Genomic DNA, 16,908 nt, shown 5'->3' with positions numbered 1-16,908 from the left:
GTTAAGTGACTTGCCCAGGGTCACACAGCTAGTAAGTGTTAAGTCTCTGAGGCTGGATTTGAACTCAGGTCCTCCCGACTCCAGGGCCAGTGCTCTATCCACTATGCCACCTAGCTGTCCCAAGGACATTCTCTTGTTAAGGGCAAGGTAGTCAGATGTTCCTGACCTGCCAGGAATGGGGATGGGCCAGCCTGAGAGCCTAGGTAACTCTGGGCCTCATTTTTCTATTTTAAAATAAAGAGGTTAGACTAGATGATCTCTTCATTTCCTTTTGGTGCTAGCATTATTCCTTGAAATACAGAAGATTTCCGGCTACTCCAATATCCAGGTTCAACCCTGCAAAGGCACAAATCCTTTCACTGTTACTACAGAATATGAAGAACGTGATGCCCAGCTTTAGTGAGCAAAGGGCCTCAGGATATAGAGGAATAGAGAAGGAAGAAGTGATGGGAGATGTCAATGGTGTAATGGGGACAGGGAATAATAATTTATATAGTGCCTACACTGTGCTAAATGGCTTTTCTTTTTTACAAATATTATCTCATTTGAGCTGCATAACAACCCTGAAAGGTAGGTGCTATCCTTATCCCTGTTTTACAGGTGAGGAAACCAAGGCAGACAAAGATGAAATGATTTTCCTGGGCTCACAACCGCCTGAGGCTGGATTCGAACTCTAGTCTTTCTGACTCCAAGTCCAGTGCCCTATCTATTGCACTACCCGCGGCCTCTGGGTAGAGTGTAAAGGCTTAAAAGGGGGCTGTGAGGCAGTTAGGGAAAACTTGGCAATATGTCCTAGGGATCCCAGGACTCCAGAGCTGGGTGGTTATTTCTCTTTCCAGCCAGAAGAGGGAGACTACACATAAAGACAGGGACACACACACATAGCTATACTGAGAGACATACACTTAGAGACATATATAGACACACAGGGAGACATACATACATTTGTGGATATATATACATACATACATACACACACACATATATAAAATGTATATGTGTGTGTTTGTGTATACACATATACATATACACAGGCACATAGATAAACAGAAGACTGAGTTTCAGATCCAAAGCATCCCCATACCCCTTCTCCTGAGTCTGCCTTTACTTAATTCCCATTTCCTTCACCTAGACTGAGCTCCCCAGTCCAGTGAAGAGAGAGACAGAGAGGTAGCCGGGCACTCAGGGATCCCTCACTCTAAGGGTAAGCTCTTAGCCTAGCCCTCCAGGAACCTTCAGGATGCTATAACACATTTGTGATAATGCTGGACCTGTTCTTTCTTACCTTTGGGAGGGGTGGGTTTGTCTGGAACTGAAGGTACGGAAGGTACAGATTGTTTGGTCTTCGAAGGACTTTTAACACCACTGGGCGACTTCCCTGGTTTGAGGAAGATAGTTGTTAGTAAGAAGAATTGGAAGCATGGCCCCCAGTGCCCCACCCCAGGAGTCACAGTCATGTTTATGGGGCTCCTAAAAGGTTCCCAGCGTCTGCCTTTAATGAGTTCCCCCTGCACTAAACAGTTTTAACAAGCCAACTCCATATGCACCATTATTAGCAGCAAAACCCCACACACAACATTGGTAATTAACGAACGTCACAATACTCCTCCATTGGGGGATCCCTCATTAGGGAAGGATTCAATCATTCCACTAAACAAATGTGCATTGAGCACCTACTATGTGTAACAGTAGGTAACAGGCTCACTCTGTGCTGGGAGTTAAGAGATATAAAGATGAAAAAGGTACAAAGTCGCTGTCTTCAAGGAGCTCACCTTCTGTTACAAGGGCACTTGGACAAAGTTAAGCATGACCTCATGCTGGGCTATGACTAGAAGCAAAGAAGAGGTCCACAAAAAGTGACATGAAACTCATGAGGAGAGGGATCACTTTCAGTGTGGGGAGGGGGAGGGAGGCTGGGCCTGAAGGAAAAGGATTTCAGTAGAACAAGACAAAGTTGGAGTGTTTGGGACTTGGGACTGCAGGGAGTGGGGGGTGGAGGGAAGAATGAGGCTTCAGAGTGGCTAGTAGTCCAGCTTGCCTACAACTTCAGCCAAGTGAAGGGTACTAGTGTGAGATGCCTTCAATGTCAGACTAAGGCATCAGATGAACAGGGTAACCCTTGGTGGCTTTTTGAATAAGAGTGTCATGGCCAGGCCTATGTCCTAGGTATATTAGCAGGGTGGTAATATGAAGCATAGACTCAAAGGGAAGAAAGGGGATGCACAGGTGGTTCAGGAGACTTGTATGATTGTCCAGACAAAAGATGAACTTGGAGAATGGTTTGTTGTTTTTTAGTCATTTCAGCTGTGTCTGACTGACTCCATTTGGAGTTTTCTTGGCAAGGACACTAGAGCAGTTTGCCATTTCCTTTTCTAGCTCATTTTACAGATGAGGAAACTGAGGCAAACAGGGTTAAAGGACTTGCCCGGGCTCACACAACTAGTGTCTGGGGTCAGATTTGAACTCAGGGAGAAGAGTCTTCTTGACTCCAGGCTCAGTACTCTACAATGCCACAAATGAGAAACCTGAGGCTGTGATGGCTTAAGTAACTTGTTTAGGATCACACTAACTCTAATCCAGATCATAGCACATCCCTGGATACCCTCTCCAGGCATACATAGACCTTCTCCCATGGACCCCAATGCACTGGGCTGGGAGAAGAACATATACACCACCCCCTGCCCCCATTTCACATGGAATAGGTTTGGAATTTTGGATTTGAGGAGGAAAAAGACTGGAATAGCCACTGGGGGAAAGGGCGTCTCTACATTTAAATTCTCTTATTTTTAGTAAAGTGGGAGATTGTTGTTTAGTTGGTTCAGTTGTATTCAACTCTTTGTGACCCATTTGGGGATTGTCTTGGCAAAGATACTGAAGTGATCTTCCTTCTCCAGCTCATTTTTCAGATGAGGGAACTGAGGCAAATAGGGCTAAGTGATTTGTCCAGGGTCACACAACTAGTGTGAAGGGGGATTTGAACTCAGGGCTTCCTGAGTGTGATAACTCTAGCTTAAATGCTTCATAAATTATATTCATAAGGTATTTTTTCCCTAAGAAGTATCTGTTATTGAATCAATTTTGTTCTTTAGTTTAAAGGCTTTCCACAATCCATCAGTCAATATTCATTCATTCATTTATTTATTTGTTTGTTTGTTTATTTTGCAGGGCAATGAGGGTCAAGTGACTTGCCCAGGGTCACATAGCTAGCAAGTGTCCGGTGTCCGAGGCTGAATTTGAACTCAGGTCCTCCTGAATCCAGGGCCAGTGCTTTATCCACTGTGCCACCTAGCTGTCCCCCATCAGTCAATATTTATTATCCCCATACTAAATACCAGGCACTGAGGATATAAAAGGGAGTCAAAAAACAGTCTCTGCCCTCAAGAAGCTTAAAATCTAATGGGGGAGACAACATGCAAACAAATGCAAGCTAGAGTCAGGATAAAAAGGGAATAATTATAAGAGAGAAGGCATTGGAATTATGAGGAATATGGGAAGGCATCCTGTAGAAGGTGGAACTTTAGTTGAGACTTAAAGAAGCCAGGGATGTCAGTAGTTGGCATGGAGGAGGGATAGTGTTCTAGGCGTGGGGGACAGACAGAAAATATGCCTGGAGCTCAGAGGTGGCCCATCTTGTTTGTGGAACAGCCAGGAGGCCAGGGACACTGGATCAAAGAGTACAGGTGATGAAGGACTTTGAATGCCATATAGATTTTGTATTTGTTACTGGAGTTTAAGGAACAGAAGGCTGATGGGTTTGGATCTGTGCTTTAGGAAAACCACTATAAGTGGCTGACTAGAGGACAGATTGTAGTAGGGCAAGAATTGAAGCAGGCTGACCCACCAGCATCTAGTACAATAATCAAGGGTGAAGTGATGAGGGCCTGCAGCAGGGTGGGGGGCAGTGTCAGAAGAGAGAAGGGGGTATATTTGAGAGATGTTGTAAAGGTGAAATCAACAGGCCTTGGCAACAGCTTAGAAATGGGGGTGATGGTGGGGAATCCAAGATGACTCCCCAGGGAAAAAAAAAAAGATGAGTTCCTGGTTGAGAACCTGAGGAACTGGGAGAGCTAGATTCAAACCCTGTCTCACTTACTAGCCTATGACCCTGAGCAGATCACTCAGCCTCTCTGGCCTCAGTTTACTCATCTGTATCAGACTGGGGGGAAATGTAGCAATTACCTCAGAGGGTTGTTTACTGCTAAAACCCAGAAGGAGTTTTATATGTGTCAGTTACTATTATTGTTATTATTAAGAGTTGATGAGGATGGGGCAGCTAGGTGGCAAAGTAGATATAACAAACTCCTCCTCCCCCATTCAGGAGGACCTCAGTTGAAATCAGGCCTCAGACACTTGACATTTACTAGCTGTGTGACTCTGGGCAAATCACTTAAAAGAGAGTTGATGAGGGTCTGAACTAGGGAGGTGGGAATCTGAATGTGGAAAAGGGGATAGATAGATTTAAGAGATGTTTTAGAGATCTACTCAACAAGAAGTGACCACTGGTTGCATATGAAGGGTAAGGGAGTGCAAAGGATCATAGGACCCTATGTAGATTAAAAAAAAAAATAAACATTTTTATTTAAAGTTTTGAGTTCCAAATTCTATCCTGTCTTCCCTCTCTCCCCTCCCCCTTTCCTGAAGTGGTGAGCTATCAGACACAGGTTATACATGTGCACTTCCTATGTAGATTTAGAACTGGGAGAAACTTGAAGGTCATCTAATCCAATCCCCTCATTTTACAGATGAAGAAACAGGCTGAGAGAGGCTAAGTAATGCCCAGGGTCACACAAGTAATAAGGGACAGAGTCCGTGTACTCTGTACCATACTCCAGCCCCAAGTTATGTTGCAACACCTTTCTGGGGGAAATTTGGACCTGTCTGGCCACTGGCCCAGAACCCAAACTCAGCCTTAACCCATTTCCCTCTGAAGGTAGCTTCAGCTTCTTTCCATAAAGCATAAAGGGGAAATTGAAGCCCAGAAAAGATCAGTGACTCACCAGGCCACCCAGTAAACCAGGGTCATGGGAAGGGGGTTGGGGTTATGACAGAAGTAGCTTCGGTGCCCACTGGTACTAGAATTGGTTCCCCTCTCCTTCCATGCTCACCAATAGCCCCACACTACCCTCACGACCACTTTCTCTAACATTCTGTTTTGTCCTGCCCAGCACACCCCTCCCCCAACAGGGCTCTTCTTCTTGCCACTTCTCAGGGCCAATGGAAAGAGGAAAGAAAGGGAGGGGAGGGTGGGGAATCAGGGAGATGGGGGAGGGGTCTGGGAGGCCAAACCTGAAGGGCCGGTAGGTTGAGAAGTTTATTGAGCTCTGGGCGTTGGCGTGACTCACCCAAAACAGACTGTGGTGGGAAGAAGTGAGGAAGGGGAGGGATCGAGATATTACTGTTAGGGAACCCCCACCCATACCCCTTCTCTAGGACTGTTTGTCTCATCTGAGTCCCACCCAATTGCACCCCTTCTCCCCCTTCCTATTTTTCTCTCTCCTTAGGACCAAACTCATCTGGGCCTTTATATACCCATGTATTTTAGAGGAATTCGATGAATAATTACCCTTTCCTTAAAGAAGTCTCCTTTCTACACTCACACAAGCAAGGAAGCCTTGAGTCTGTGTGAGAAATATCATATCAAGTAATGGGATGTTGAGGGAAGGGGGAGAAGCTGGTACAGGAGTCAGCACTTCTGGCCACCCTTGGGCCTTCTCCCTGGGTTTCCTGACTGCAGGGTAAAACTCACACTCATACATTTGGCATCCGAGGCCCTCTGTGATCTGGACGGTCTGGTTTTATCTCCTCTTGTTTCATCTCTGCACACTGTAGGATACCCTATTCCCAGATTCTCAGATCAAGAAGGGACCTCAGAAGTCTAAACCAAGCCCTACCTGAGCGGGAGTCCTCTCTGGGCCATTTCCAGCAAGTGGTCATTCAGCATTTATTTGTGGACCTCCTGTGGCAGCCCAGTCTACTTCTGCACAGCTCTTTGTCAAGAACCTTTGCCTGACTTCTCTCCTGGACCTGCCTCCCTTCAGCATCCACCCTTTGCTGGGCGCTCTGCCCTCTCAGGCCAGCCTCTTTTAGTACATGAAGGCAACAATCCCGCTCCTCCTCAACCGGGCTGCTTACAACCCTCAAATACATCTTGCACTTTCCAGGGCTTCCAAGCATCTGCTCACCCAAGTTCCCTCCACCAACCCAAACCTAGCAACCATTACAGGTCCACTTCTAGTCTGTCTACAGGCTCAGGCTTCCCTCAGGGATCAGCAGACACCTCATTTCCCTTACCCGCCCCACACTGACTGCCCCAGTCCATAAAGATCCCTTGCTTCCTATTGGTTGTATTCCTCTGAACCCATAGAGCTCAAGGTATATCCCTGTCAGTCCCACTCCTCACTTAATATTGCTCATGTGCCAGCCGGTACTGTTAGTAATAGTTTCTTGCATATCTCACAAGGGACAATGCTGTAAAAGAAAAAGCCCTGGATTTGGGCTCATGGGAGACCTGGGTTTGAATTTAGCCTTTGATATTTCCTAGAGATATAACCCCGGGCAAGTCACTTAAAACTCTGAGCTTTGGTCTCCTACCATATCTGTTAGTGTGAGGATCAGATGAGATAATGTATGTAAAACCCTTTGTAAACCTTTCAAAGACTATATGTGTCAGCCAGAATCTCAAATAGCTCTGAGCATAGGGATTATCCTCTCTGTACTGTTTTCCCAGTGTTCCTCTAGCAGCTCACACAGACTTCAGAACTGCTGGATCTCAGGTTTGTTTCCCTGGTCAGTGGGGTTTCAGTCAGTAGGTTGTGGGGCTGAGGTGTTTGTTAGTCAGTGAGTGAGGGAGAGCTTGGGTTCTGGCTTTCCTCTTGTCAGTGAAGGTCTGGGACTCCTCTGAATTCCTAGGATTTTTGGAGCAGAAAGGGGTGTTCAAGATCATTTAGAGAAGTGAAGACTCGTCCAGTGTCACACAGTAGGAAAGTCAGAATTCAAATTCAGGTCCTCAGATTTCCAATTCAATGTTCTTTCCTTTACACCTTGTTACCTTTCAAAGTTAAGATACTTAAGATATTAAGTACCCTTTTTTGAACAGTTACACTATTTGAACAGGTAACTATTCTATGATCAATGGTTTGTCACTACAAAACCAAGTGGTCAGTGAGGGTTCAAGACATCCTTGCTCCTTAAGAGTCCAGGGCACCCAGGCTAAGTGAGGGTTTGGGGTTTGAGTTTCCCGGTCCATCAACAGGGGGTTGAAGTGAGTCCATATAAGGCAGTGCTGTGGGTGTACGCCCAGCCCAGATACAGGACCTGACAAGTTGCTGTAAACACATTGTCAGCTCCTGCCTCTGTGAAAGCTGCCTCTCTCGCTCTGTCTCTGTGTAGCTCTACCTTGGTTTGGCTAAGCAGGCCTGTGGCCCATAAAGTCCCTGCTGCCATGTGTCAGCCTGTTAGTCAGCCTCTGAGGCCTGGCTGAGAGGCGGCAGCTCGGAGTCCCTATAAACTCTCCAACCTAGCCTGGCCTAGCCCCAGCCTTCCTGGGCTGAGAGAGACACTCGGAAGGCTTTCAGGCTAGAGGTGCTGGCTGGAGGAACCGGGAGGGTGCTTGGGGGAGAGGCAGACGGACCAGACAGGATACCGGCTGGCTGACAGGCAGGCAAGCACGGGACCACGGAGGGGTGAGCCTGAGGGCTGGCCTATCCTGGCACTCACCTCTGGGAGTTTGTGCCACCCCCAAACACTATCTTTGCTGGAGGCTGGTCAGAGATGACACTTTGGGCAACATGACCAGGACCTCTGGGGTGTTGGGGAGTGAGAAGGGGCTGTGACCAGTAGGGCAGGGTAGATAGTCATTTCAGGGGCAACAGCCTAGACTGGACACCATGTCTGGGAAGCGAGGTCGGTCCCGTAGACCCCGAACTAAGAGACAGGGACGGGGTCGGAAGGGAGGGGGTGAGACAGGCTCTGTGGTTGAGACTAGGCCATTGGCCCCAGGGGGCCCCCAGGATGGGGCGGGTCAGGGAAAGCACGTGATAGAGGAGATGGGTGAGATGGGCAAGCCAGTTCCTGTGGGGCATCCTGGGCCAGTGGTCAGGTCAGAGTGCTCAGGGGCAGTAGAGGTGGCAGAGGCTTCAATTGCAAGCCCAGACCTGGTGTTGGTCACAGCCATGGAGCTGGGGGGATATGGGACCAGTTACCCTGACCCAGCCCTGGCACAGGAAGTATTGAGACTCCAAGAGGTCCAGCTGTGTCTGGAGAGGGAGCAGCTCTTATTGGAAGACCGCCGGCGGCAGATCCAGCTGCAATTGCAGCTAGAGGAGCAACTATGGCGGGAAGAGCAGCTATGGCAAGAGGAACAGCGATGGCTCGAGCAGTTACAAGAGGAGCATGCATGGGTACGGATGGAGGGGATTGAGTTAGCCCTGGAGCTGGAGCAGCTAAGGACAGGTGGCTTTGAAGAGCAGGAGGAACAGGTGCATGGTCAGGTAAGTCACTGAGGAAAGAACCAGGGCCTACAGCCAAGGGGTACCACTGGAGGTGGTGTATGTATGCAATCAGTCACTGATCTCTTGGAGGGATGGAGAAACCACTGATAGTTGGCAGTACACAGAGAGACTGGGCACTGACATCTCAATCAGAGGACAAGCTGGTCACTGACCCTGAGGGGACCAGACAGGGAGAACTGTGTCCTCTTGGGGAGGGGGCTAGCCGGTCACTGAGTCTTTGGGGAGGAATAGCTATTGTTTATAGGGGAAATTGGCAGAGGCAATAGAAAAGACATTGCTTTAATGGTATATTGGGCATTCGATGAAATGTCTCTTTGAGAAGGAGCTGGGGGATAGATCATATGATATTTAGGGAGGCAAGCAATTTGGGGGATGTGATGGAACACATTCTGGGCAGTGGGTTGGCAGATATGTGATGGAACATGTTCTGGGAAGGGGCTGCTGAAAGACATGATGGAACATGTTCCAAGCAGGAGTGGGGAGAACTGGCAAACATTTGATGGATCATGATGTGGGCAAGGGGGTTAGCAGTCATATGATAGAGGGTGTTGTAAGCAGAGGTGTGGAGGATGCCTGATGGAGCATAAGATGAAATGTGTTCTACGAAGGGTTTTGGGCAGATGACAAGCATATAGGATGGGCTATATTCTGGGTAGGGGTCTATAGGACCAGTGATGCAATCTTTTGGGGGAAGAAGTCAAGGGGCTGCGTAGACATATGTGATGGGGAATGTTCTGGGAGAGGATACTAACCACATGAGGAATGTGAAATGGGCACGCTGGAAACTAAAGGTCTATGAGTTGGGTTTACAGGACCCAGTATGGGAGAAAAGAGGGGATACTATAGGGTCCTGGGTCAGCCTGAGGGAGGCAAGTAATAAGAAGAGGGTAGGTATTAGGGGAGAAGTTGTTCTTGTGGAAAGGATATATATGCACTTTTGTGTTCAGCTGATGCTATGTTGGGAACAGTGTGTGTGTGTGTATGTGTGTTTTGGGGGCAGTGTTCCCATAAAGAGGATGTTCTCAGGAGCAGGGCATATGCACGTATACATGTGTGTATGGGGAAACATCTGTTTACTTGAAGTGTTTGTTTGTGATGGGAGGACTGGGCCTGAGTGTGGTGAGTCAGGACTGATGGAGAGCAGAGAAAGCTCATGTTTCTAAGCATCCTTTTCTGCCCTACCCCCATGTCCCCTTAAGGGCTGATTTCCTAGTTGATTTGTCCTTCTCCCTGGCATTTATTGGGTGCTTAGGGATCAGGGAAGCACGCCATGGCTGTACTCATTACTCTCATTAAGGAGGCTGTCCCTAGCCTCAGACTCAGCTGGGGCTATTTCAAGGACTCAGGTGTGAGGCTTGGGGAGATGGGGGTGGGGAATGGTACTAAACAGTTGCTCTCCCTCAACTTTCCCGGGGGTGGGTTCTTCTGGGTCCTTTGATTCAGCATGGGAAATCCTGTAAGATCTAGAGTTGGAGGGACATAGAGTTGGATGTAGGATTGGAGAGAATGAATGAGGAGGGTTGAGGGTTGTGAGTAGTGTGAATTTCTGAGCCTGAGGAGATCAGTATATGCTTGCCTAAACTGGACATGGATTAGTGGTAGTGACATTGGTAAGTGTTGATATGGTCCTTTTTGAGAAGGAAAGACAACACCAACAACAAGTACTGATAAATGGAAAGACTGAAGTCTTTCTGTGACAGTAGATAAGGTTTGGAGATGTAGAGGAATGAACTTTACAAGGTTTGTTTGAATTTCACCAGCATCATCTTAGAGCAAGCTGTGGTCAGTCAGGGTCTTGCAGAGGTGAGAAAAACATCTCTGGGGGCACACTGAACTCAGCCCGGATCTCTCAGGGTTCACTAGAGGTTTTTTTCTGGGATCACTCTGGGTTTTACTGGAATTGCTTATTCTAAGGACCAGAGGGGACAATATATTTAGACTGAGGCTGTTTTGTCCTGCTATATGGGGTTTCTTCCTAATCTCCTCTTCTCTGAATCTTATTTTCCTTCAAGGGTCAACTCAGGTGTCACCTTCTCCTGGAAGCCTTCCCTCATCTTCCCAGGTGCTAGCGCCCTCTCCCTCCTCAACTTTACTTGCCCTGGACATCTTTGTTTCCATGTTGTATTTCCTCTACAGAATGTAAGGTCTCAAGGAAAGAGCTGTTGTATATTTGTCTCTTTATCCTCAATGCCAACATCAGTGTCTTACAAAATAAGTCACTTAATACATGTTAGATGAGTTGAATTGAGACTCTGTTTACTGTACCCTGGTTAGACATTTGGAGGACTGTGTTCAGTTCTGGGTGTCATACTTTAGGAAGGGCATTGATCAGCCAGAGAGAGAATAGAGAAGGGCAGTCAGGATGGGGAAGGGCCTACCATTCATCCCACGAGTAATAGTGGAAGGAACCTTCCATCTAGTCTGTTTGTATCCTGTATTTACTGACTAATTTACATATTTTCTCTGCCCCTTAGAATGTAAACTCTTTGAGGGCAAGGACTGCCAATGACTTTGTGTGTGTGTGTGTGTGTCTCCAGAGCTTAGCCTGCATGCACTGAGTGAACTTGGGAATGATTAGCCTGGGGAAGAGAGGACTAGGGAAGTTCCAAAGGTCTGAGTGCAGTTTTAACCTTTGGGACACCTATTTATGAGACTGTGCTAAGCTATGGGACTATAGCTTTAGAATTGGAAGCAACCTCAGAGATCATTTGATTCAGCCCACTCACTTTTCAGAGAGAGAAACTGATGTAACTCAAGCTTATATGGGTAATAAATATTAGAGTCATGATTTGAACCCAAATCCTGACTTCAAGTACAGTATTCTTTCTACCATAATATGACCCCTTAAGTCTCTTCTCTGATCTCAATATCTACCCCATTTTGGTTTTACCTCCCCCCTCCAAAAGACAAAACTCATACCTAGCCATGGGTAGACCCACATCAAATTTCACTTGATCTCATCACTAAATTCAAGCCAAAATCCCAACAAAAATCTTTTCCATAGCACATCACCCAATACCACTTCCTCCCCTTCCAACCACACCCTCACAGCAAGGTTACAAGAGTGACACTATCCTGAACTAGAGGGGCAACACAGGCTTCTCTTTTGACCATTTTTCCACTCCAAATTTCAAAATTAAGAAGGAATTTCTGAAGATGGTTAGGGGTGGAATAGGGTTTGAAGGATCTCTCAGTAGGTCAGAAGTAGATTGAGAAGGCAGAGTCTGAGGGATACCCATTAGTCCGAGATAGATTTGGAAGAGGTGTTGAAGGGAGAGTGTATGGTAAGTCTGAATGTTATTCTATAGGTCAGAAGAGACACAAACGGGTGTCTCAGGACCACTCAGTGAATCAGATATGGATTTTAGAGAGGGGTATGAAGGTCCTCAGTAGTCAGTGGAGAAGGTTAAAGGGCACAGTGAATAGGGGGTTGGGGGTTGAGGATCCACCCTGGGATTGTGGATGGTAGGACCCCAAGTGGGTTAGGGGAAGCCCATGAACTCACCAGCAGGTGCCCTTGATTTAGGCCCAGGGGTAGGCCTTGTCACCTTCCGAGATACTGCAGGAGATCTGCCTCCCCGCTTTTTACCACTCATCCTCTTGTGACAGGGGGAGTTGACTGAGAGGGGGATCAGAAGGAAGAGACAGGCAGCAAAATGACTGAAGAGGGTGCTAAGGATGGGGATTACTGAGGAAGATTCAAAAGGAAAAACATAGAGAAGAATTCATAGGAGAGATGGGGGTGGGGAAGAGAAGGAAGCATCAGAGGAAGGAGAGATGAGGATAACAAAAGAATATGAGTGGATATGTGAAAAGAGGATCAAAGGAGAGGAGAGGAATGAGGGGGAGAATCAGAGTATATTCATTCATTTAACAAACAATTTTAAGTGTCTACTATATACCGGGCACTGTGTTAAAGGAAGGTCTGAAGGAGGCAATCAGATAAGGGGTGGTCTGGGGGAATATCAGAGGAAACAGGGAGAGGCAAAAGAAGGGCAAGGGAAAGAGTGATTGAGAGGGAGAATCAGAGGGGATAGGGAGCTTTGTGACTGGGGAGGTGAGAAGAGACAGGGAAGGGGTAACTGAGGGCAGAAATAACTGAATCCAGGGGCAGCTAGGTGGCACAGTGGATAAAGCACCGGCCCTGGATTCAGAAGGACCTGAGTTCAAATTCGGCCTCAGACAACTGACACTTACTAGCTGTGTGACCCTGGGCAAGTCACTTAACCCTCATTGCCCTGCAAAAAAAAAAAAAAAAAAAAGAAATAACTGAATCCAGCTCCTGTTTTTCTCCTGAGCTCCAGTCCCACATCAATGAACATACGTCTCCAAATGGATGTTGATAGATATCTTAAACTCAACATACCCCAAATGGAATTCATTATATTTTCCCCTAAGCCTACCCTTCTTCCAAACTTCCATATTTCTATTAAGGGTACCACCATCCTTCTACTCCCTCAGGTTTCTCTATACCCCTGGAGTCATTGCTTCTCTCTCTTTCACCCCTCCTCCAATTTATCTAGTTAGTTGCCAAGTTTTGTCAATCTTAACTCCATAACATCTCTTGAATCTGTTCCCTTCTCTCTACTCACAGTACCACCACACCTTAAATCAAGTCCTTATCACTTCTAGCCTGCACTATTGCAACAACTCTATTGCTCTTTCTGCCTTCACTCTCTCCTGTTTCCAACCCATCCTTCACATGGCTGCTAAAATAATCCTCCTAAGACAGATCTAAAGTCACTCCCCTGCTCTGTGGTTTCCCATTGCCTATAGGAAAAAATACAAACTCCTTACCTTGGCATTTAAGACCCTAGATGAACAGGATCCCATCTGCCTCTCCAACATAATTTCTATTCCCCTGAAAAACTGGACTCCATACTCCATCTTCCCACTCCATACATTTACACAAATCATTCTTCAGGCTGGAAATGAACTCCTTCCTAATCTCCTCTGCTGAACCTTATTTTCCTTCAAGGGTCAACTCAGATGTCACCTCCTCCTGGCAGCCTTCCCTCATCCTCCCAGGTGCCAGAACCCTCTCCCTCCTCAACTTTCCTTGTCCTGGACATCTTTGTTTCCAAGTTGTATCTCCTCTACAGAATGTAAGGTCTTAAGGAAAGAGCTGTTGTATATTTGTCTCTTTATCCTCAATGCCAACATCAGTGTCTTACAAAATAAGTCACTTAATACATGTTAGATGAGTTGAATTGAGACTGTTTACTATGCCCTGTTTAGACATTTGGAGGACTGTGTTCAGTTCTGGGTGTCATACTTTAGGAAGGGCACTGATCAGCAAGAGAGAGAATAGAGAAGGGCAGCCAGGGTGGGGAAGGGCCTACCATTCATCCCACGAGTAATAGTGGAAGGAACCTTCCATCTAGTCTGTGTGTATCCTGTATATACTGACTAATTTACATATTTTCTCTGCCCCTTAGAATGTAAACTCTTTGAGGGCAAGGACTGCCAATGTCTTGGTTTTTTGTTTTTGTATCTCCAGAGCTTAGTCTAGTGCCTGTACATAGTAAGCTCTTAATAAGTGCTTGTTGATTAAGTGAACTTGGGAATGATTAGCCTAGGGAAGAGGTGGAGAGGGAAGTATTTGAAGGCCTGTCATGCAAAAGAAAGGCTAACATTTATAGCTCTTTTTGAGGTGGCAAGCAATGGGAATCTGAGGGAGTGCCCATAAATTGGAGAATGGATAAACGAGTTAGGGGAGATAGATGTGATGGAATACTATTATGCTGTAAGAAAGAGTGGAGATGGTTTCAGGGCAACTAGGTGGCACAGTGGATAAAGCACCAGCCCTGGATTCAGTAGGACCTGAGTTCAAATCCAGCCTCAGACACTTGACACTTACTAGCTCTGTGACCCTGGGCAAGTCACTTAACCCCCATTGCCCCACAAAAAACCAAAACAACAACAACAACAACAACAACAACAACAACAAAAAGAATGGAGATGGTTTCAGAGAAACCTGGGAAGACTTATATGAATTGATGCAGAGTAAACAGAATCAGGAGAACAACTTCTAGGGACAACAATTTATACAAAGACAAATGACTTGGGAAGAATTAAAAACTCCTATCAGTGACCAACCAAGATTCCCAGAGGATTAATGATGAAACAAGCAACCCACTGCCTGACAGGTGATGGAGTTTAGAATGAGACATTTTTTGGTTGGACATGGCTAATAATGAATTTTATTTTGACTATATTTTGGACTGGGTTTTGTTTTCCTTTAGTTCCCTTTGGGGGAGAGGACTTGAGGGAATAGGGTGAAAAGGAATATTTTTGCTGATTGAAAAATACATATTTTTTGGGGGGGGGTGAGGCAATTGGGGTTAAGTGACTTGCCCAGGGTCACACAGCTAGTAAGTGTTAAGTGTCTGAGGCCAGATTTGAACTCAGGTACTCCTGACTCTAGGGCCAGTGCTCTATCCACCGTGCCACCTAGCTGCCCCCCAAAATACATAATTTTTTTAAAAGGTGGAAAGAACTAAGAGCAGTAGATGGAAATTAATGTCTTCCTATCCATTAGGAAAGGGGTCCTTAACCTTTTTTTTTTTTTTTGTGAGGCAATTGGGGTTAAGTGACTTGCCCAGTGTCACACAGCTAGCAAGTGTTAAGTGTCTGGGGCCGGATTTGAACTCAGGTCCTCCTGAATCCAGGGCCGGTGCTCCATCCACTGCGCTGCCTAGCTGCCCCCTTAACCTTTTTTTAAATACATAAAATAAAGTACACAGGATTATCAAGGAAAACAATTATGTTGAAATACAATTACCAAAATTAAAATAAGTTCACAAACCCCAGATGAAGAACTCCTGCTCTAAGATAAAAGACAAATACCCAGACTGCATTGAAAGCATTTCACAATCGAGTTCTGGCCTTTGTTTCTGGGCTTATCATATCTTTTCTTCACAAACTATGCTCCGGCCAGATGGGCCTAACTGTTGCACCTCAACAGGGGCACTCATCTCCATGCAAAACATACTCCCTCTTTAATGGTATCTCTTATCTTCTTTAACGTTCAGGTTTTTTTATTCTCTTAGTTGTTAATGCTCTTTCTCTCCCCTTCTCCTCCTCCAATGATCATGTATCTACTTATGTTTATAGACTCTAAGCAGACTTCTTGATGGCAAGGACCATTGCTTTCATTTTGTTTTTGTATCACCAACACCTAACTCAAAGTTCTGCACAGCGCAGAAGCTTATCGAACGCTCACTGGATTTGGACTGGGGTGCCTGAGGGGAGACTGAGTAAACAGGGAAGGAGAACTAAAGGAGGTTCAGAGAAAGGCAGGTGATCAGAGGAGGATGGTAGGGGGTGATCACAGTGGGAATAAAAGAGGAGGGGGTGATTGAGGTGGGGGGGGTCACTGAAGTAGGGAGGATTAGAAGAGCTAAGGGAGGGGGTAATTGGGAGGGTGGCTGGGGAGGAAAGAGATGAGACTGAGGTGGAAAAGGGGATGACCAAGGAAGAGGGAACTGAGGTGGTGGTGGGGTGTCAGAGGAGAGAAGAGGTGACTGAAGTAGGGAGGATCAGAAGAGGTGAGGAGTAGTAACTGAGGAGGGGAGATTCAGAGGAGATGGGTTTGAGGAGGGGCTGAAACTGAGTTGCGTAGGTCGGATGAGAAGGGGATGAGAGAAAAGCTGAAGAGGAGTGACTGGGGCACAAGGTGAGAGGCAGAGAGAAGAGGGTGGCTAAGACGGGTGGGGGGGGTTGATAGGAGAGGAAGGGATAACCGAGTGGGCATGGGTGGTCAGAGGAAAGGGGGATGACTGAAGGGGGATCAGAAGACACGAGGAGAGTAACCAAGGTGGGACGGTCAGAGGAGAGGTGGGGGTGACCGAGTCGGGGGAGTATCGGAGTGGGGGGGGGTGACTTAGAAAGGGCAAAAGGAACTTAGGGGCAGGGCGGGGAAGAGGTAGAACAGGTTTTCGCAGAGAGGTCGCTAGGACCCGTTTCCGGTTCCGGTCCCGCCCCTCCCCTCTTTTTCTCCTCCCCTCCCCAAATTTCGCACCTGGGCGGCGGCCCGCCCCGCCCCTCCCGCTGCCGGCTGGGGCTGGTTTCCCGGCAACACCGAGCTTGTAGCCGCCTGCGCGCTTTCGGCCTCTCAGGTTCCGGGCGGGTGTGGAGTCAGTGCGCGTGCTCGCGCGCGGTCTTGCAGGGCTCGGCATGACCACGTGGGGGCGCCCCCGCCTAGTGGTGTGTCTGCCAATTCTGGTGTGGGGGGGAGGTGGTTCCCTTTGAGGTCAGCTTTTTCGAAGGTGGCGATCAGTACGGTCATAATCTAGGGCCAACAATTTGGAGAAACAGCACATTTGGGGACCTTAATTTTATGGGACAGTCAGTTGTGCAGACTCAGGGTTTTAAGTTTGCTGCAGTTTTAGCGTAC

At 47.0% G+C, this 16,908-nt stretch overlaps 1 protein-coding gene across 1 annotated transcript in view; it reads right to left on the bottom strand.

The window, feature by feature from the left end:
- IQANK1 (IQ motif and ankyrin repeat containing 1) overlaps nt 1–16,690 on the bottom strand; it is a 60,294-nt gene extending 43,604 nt beyond the window's left edge. The window contains exons 1-2 of the mRNA XM_043991136.1: nt 16,534–16,690; nt 1,286–1,378 (exon numbers count right to left, since the gene is read on the bottom strand). Coding sequence (XP_043847071.1) covers nt 1,286–1,378; nt 16,534–16,690 — 250 coding nt within the window. The remainder of the gene's footprint in view (nt 1–1,285; nt 1,379–16,533) is intronic.
- Between the last annotated feature and the right edge of the window lie 218 nt (nt 16,691–16,908).

Source organism: Dromiciops gliroides, chromosome 1, assembly GCF_019393635.1.
Source record: "Dromiciops gliroides isolate mDroGli1 chromosome 1, mDroGli1.pri, whole genome shotgun sequence".
Classification (NCBI taxonomy): domain Eukaryota; kingdom Metazoa; phylum Chordata; class Mammalia; order Microbiotheria; family Microbiotheriidae; genus Dromiciops; species Dromiciops gliroides.
Note: the sequence above shows the minus strand (reverse complement) of the source record. Positions and strands in the feature narration are given on the sequence as shown.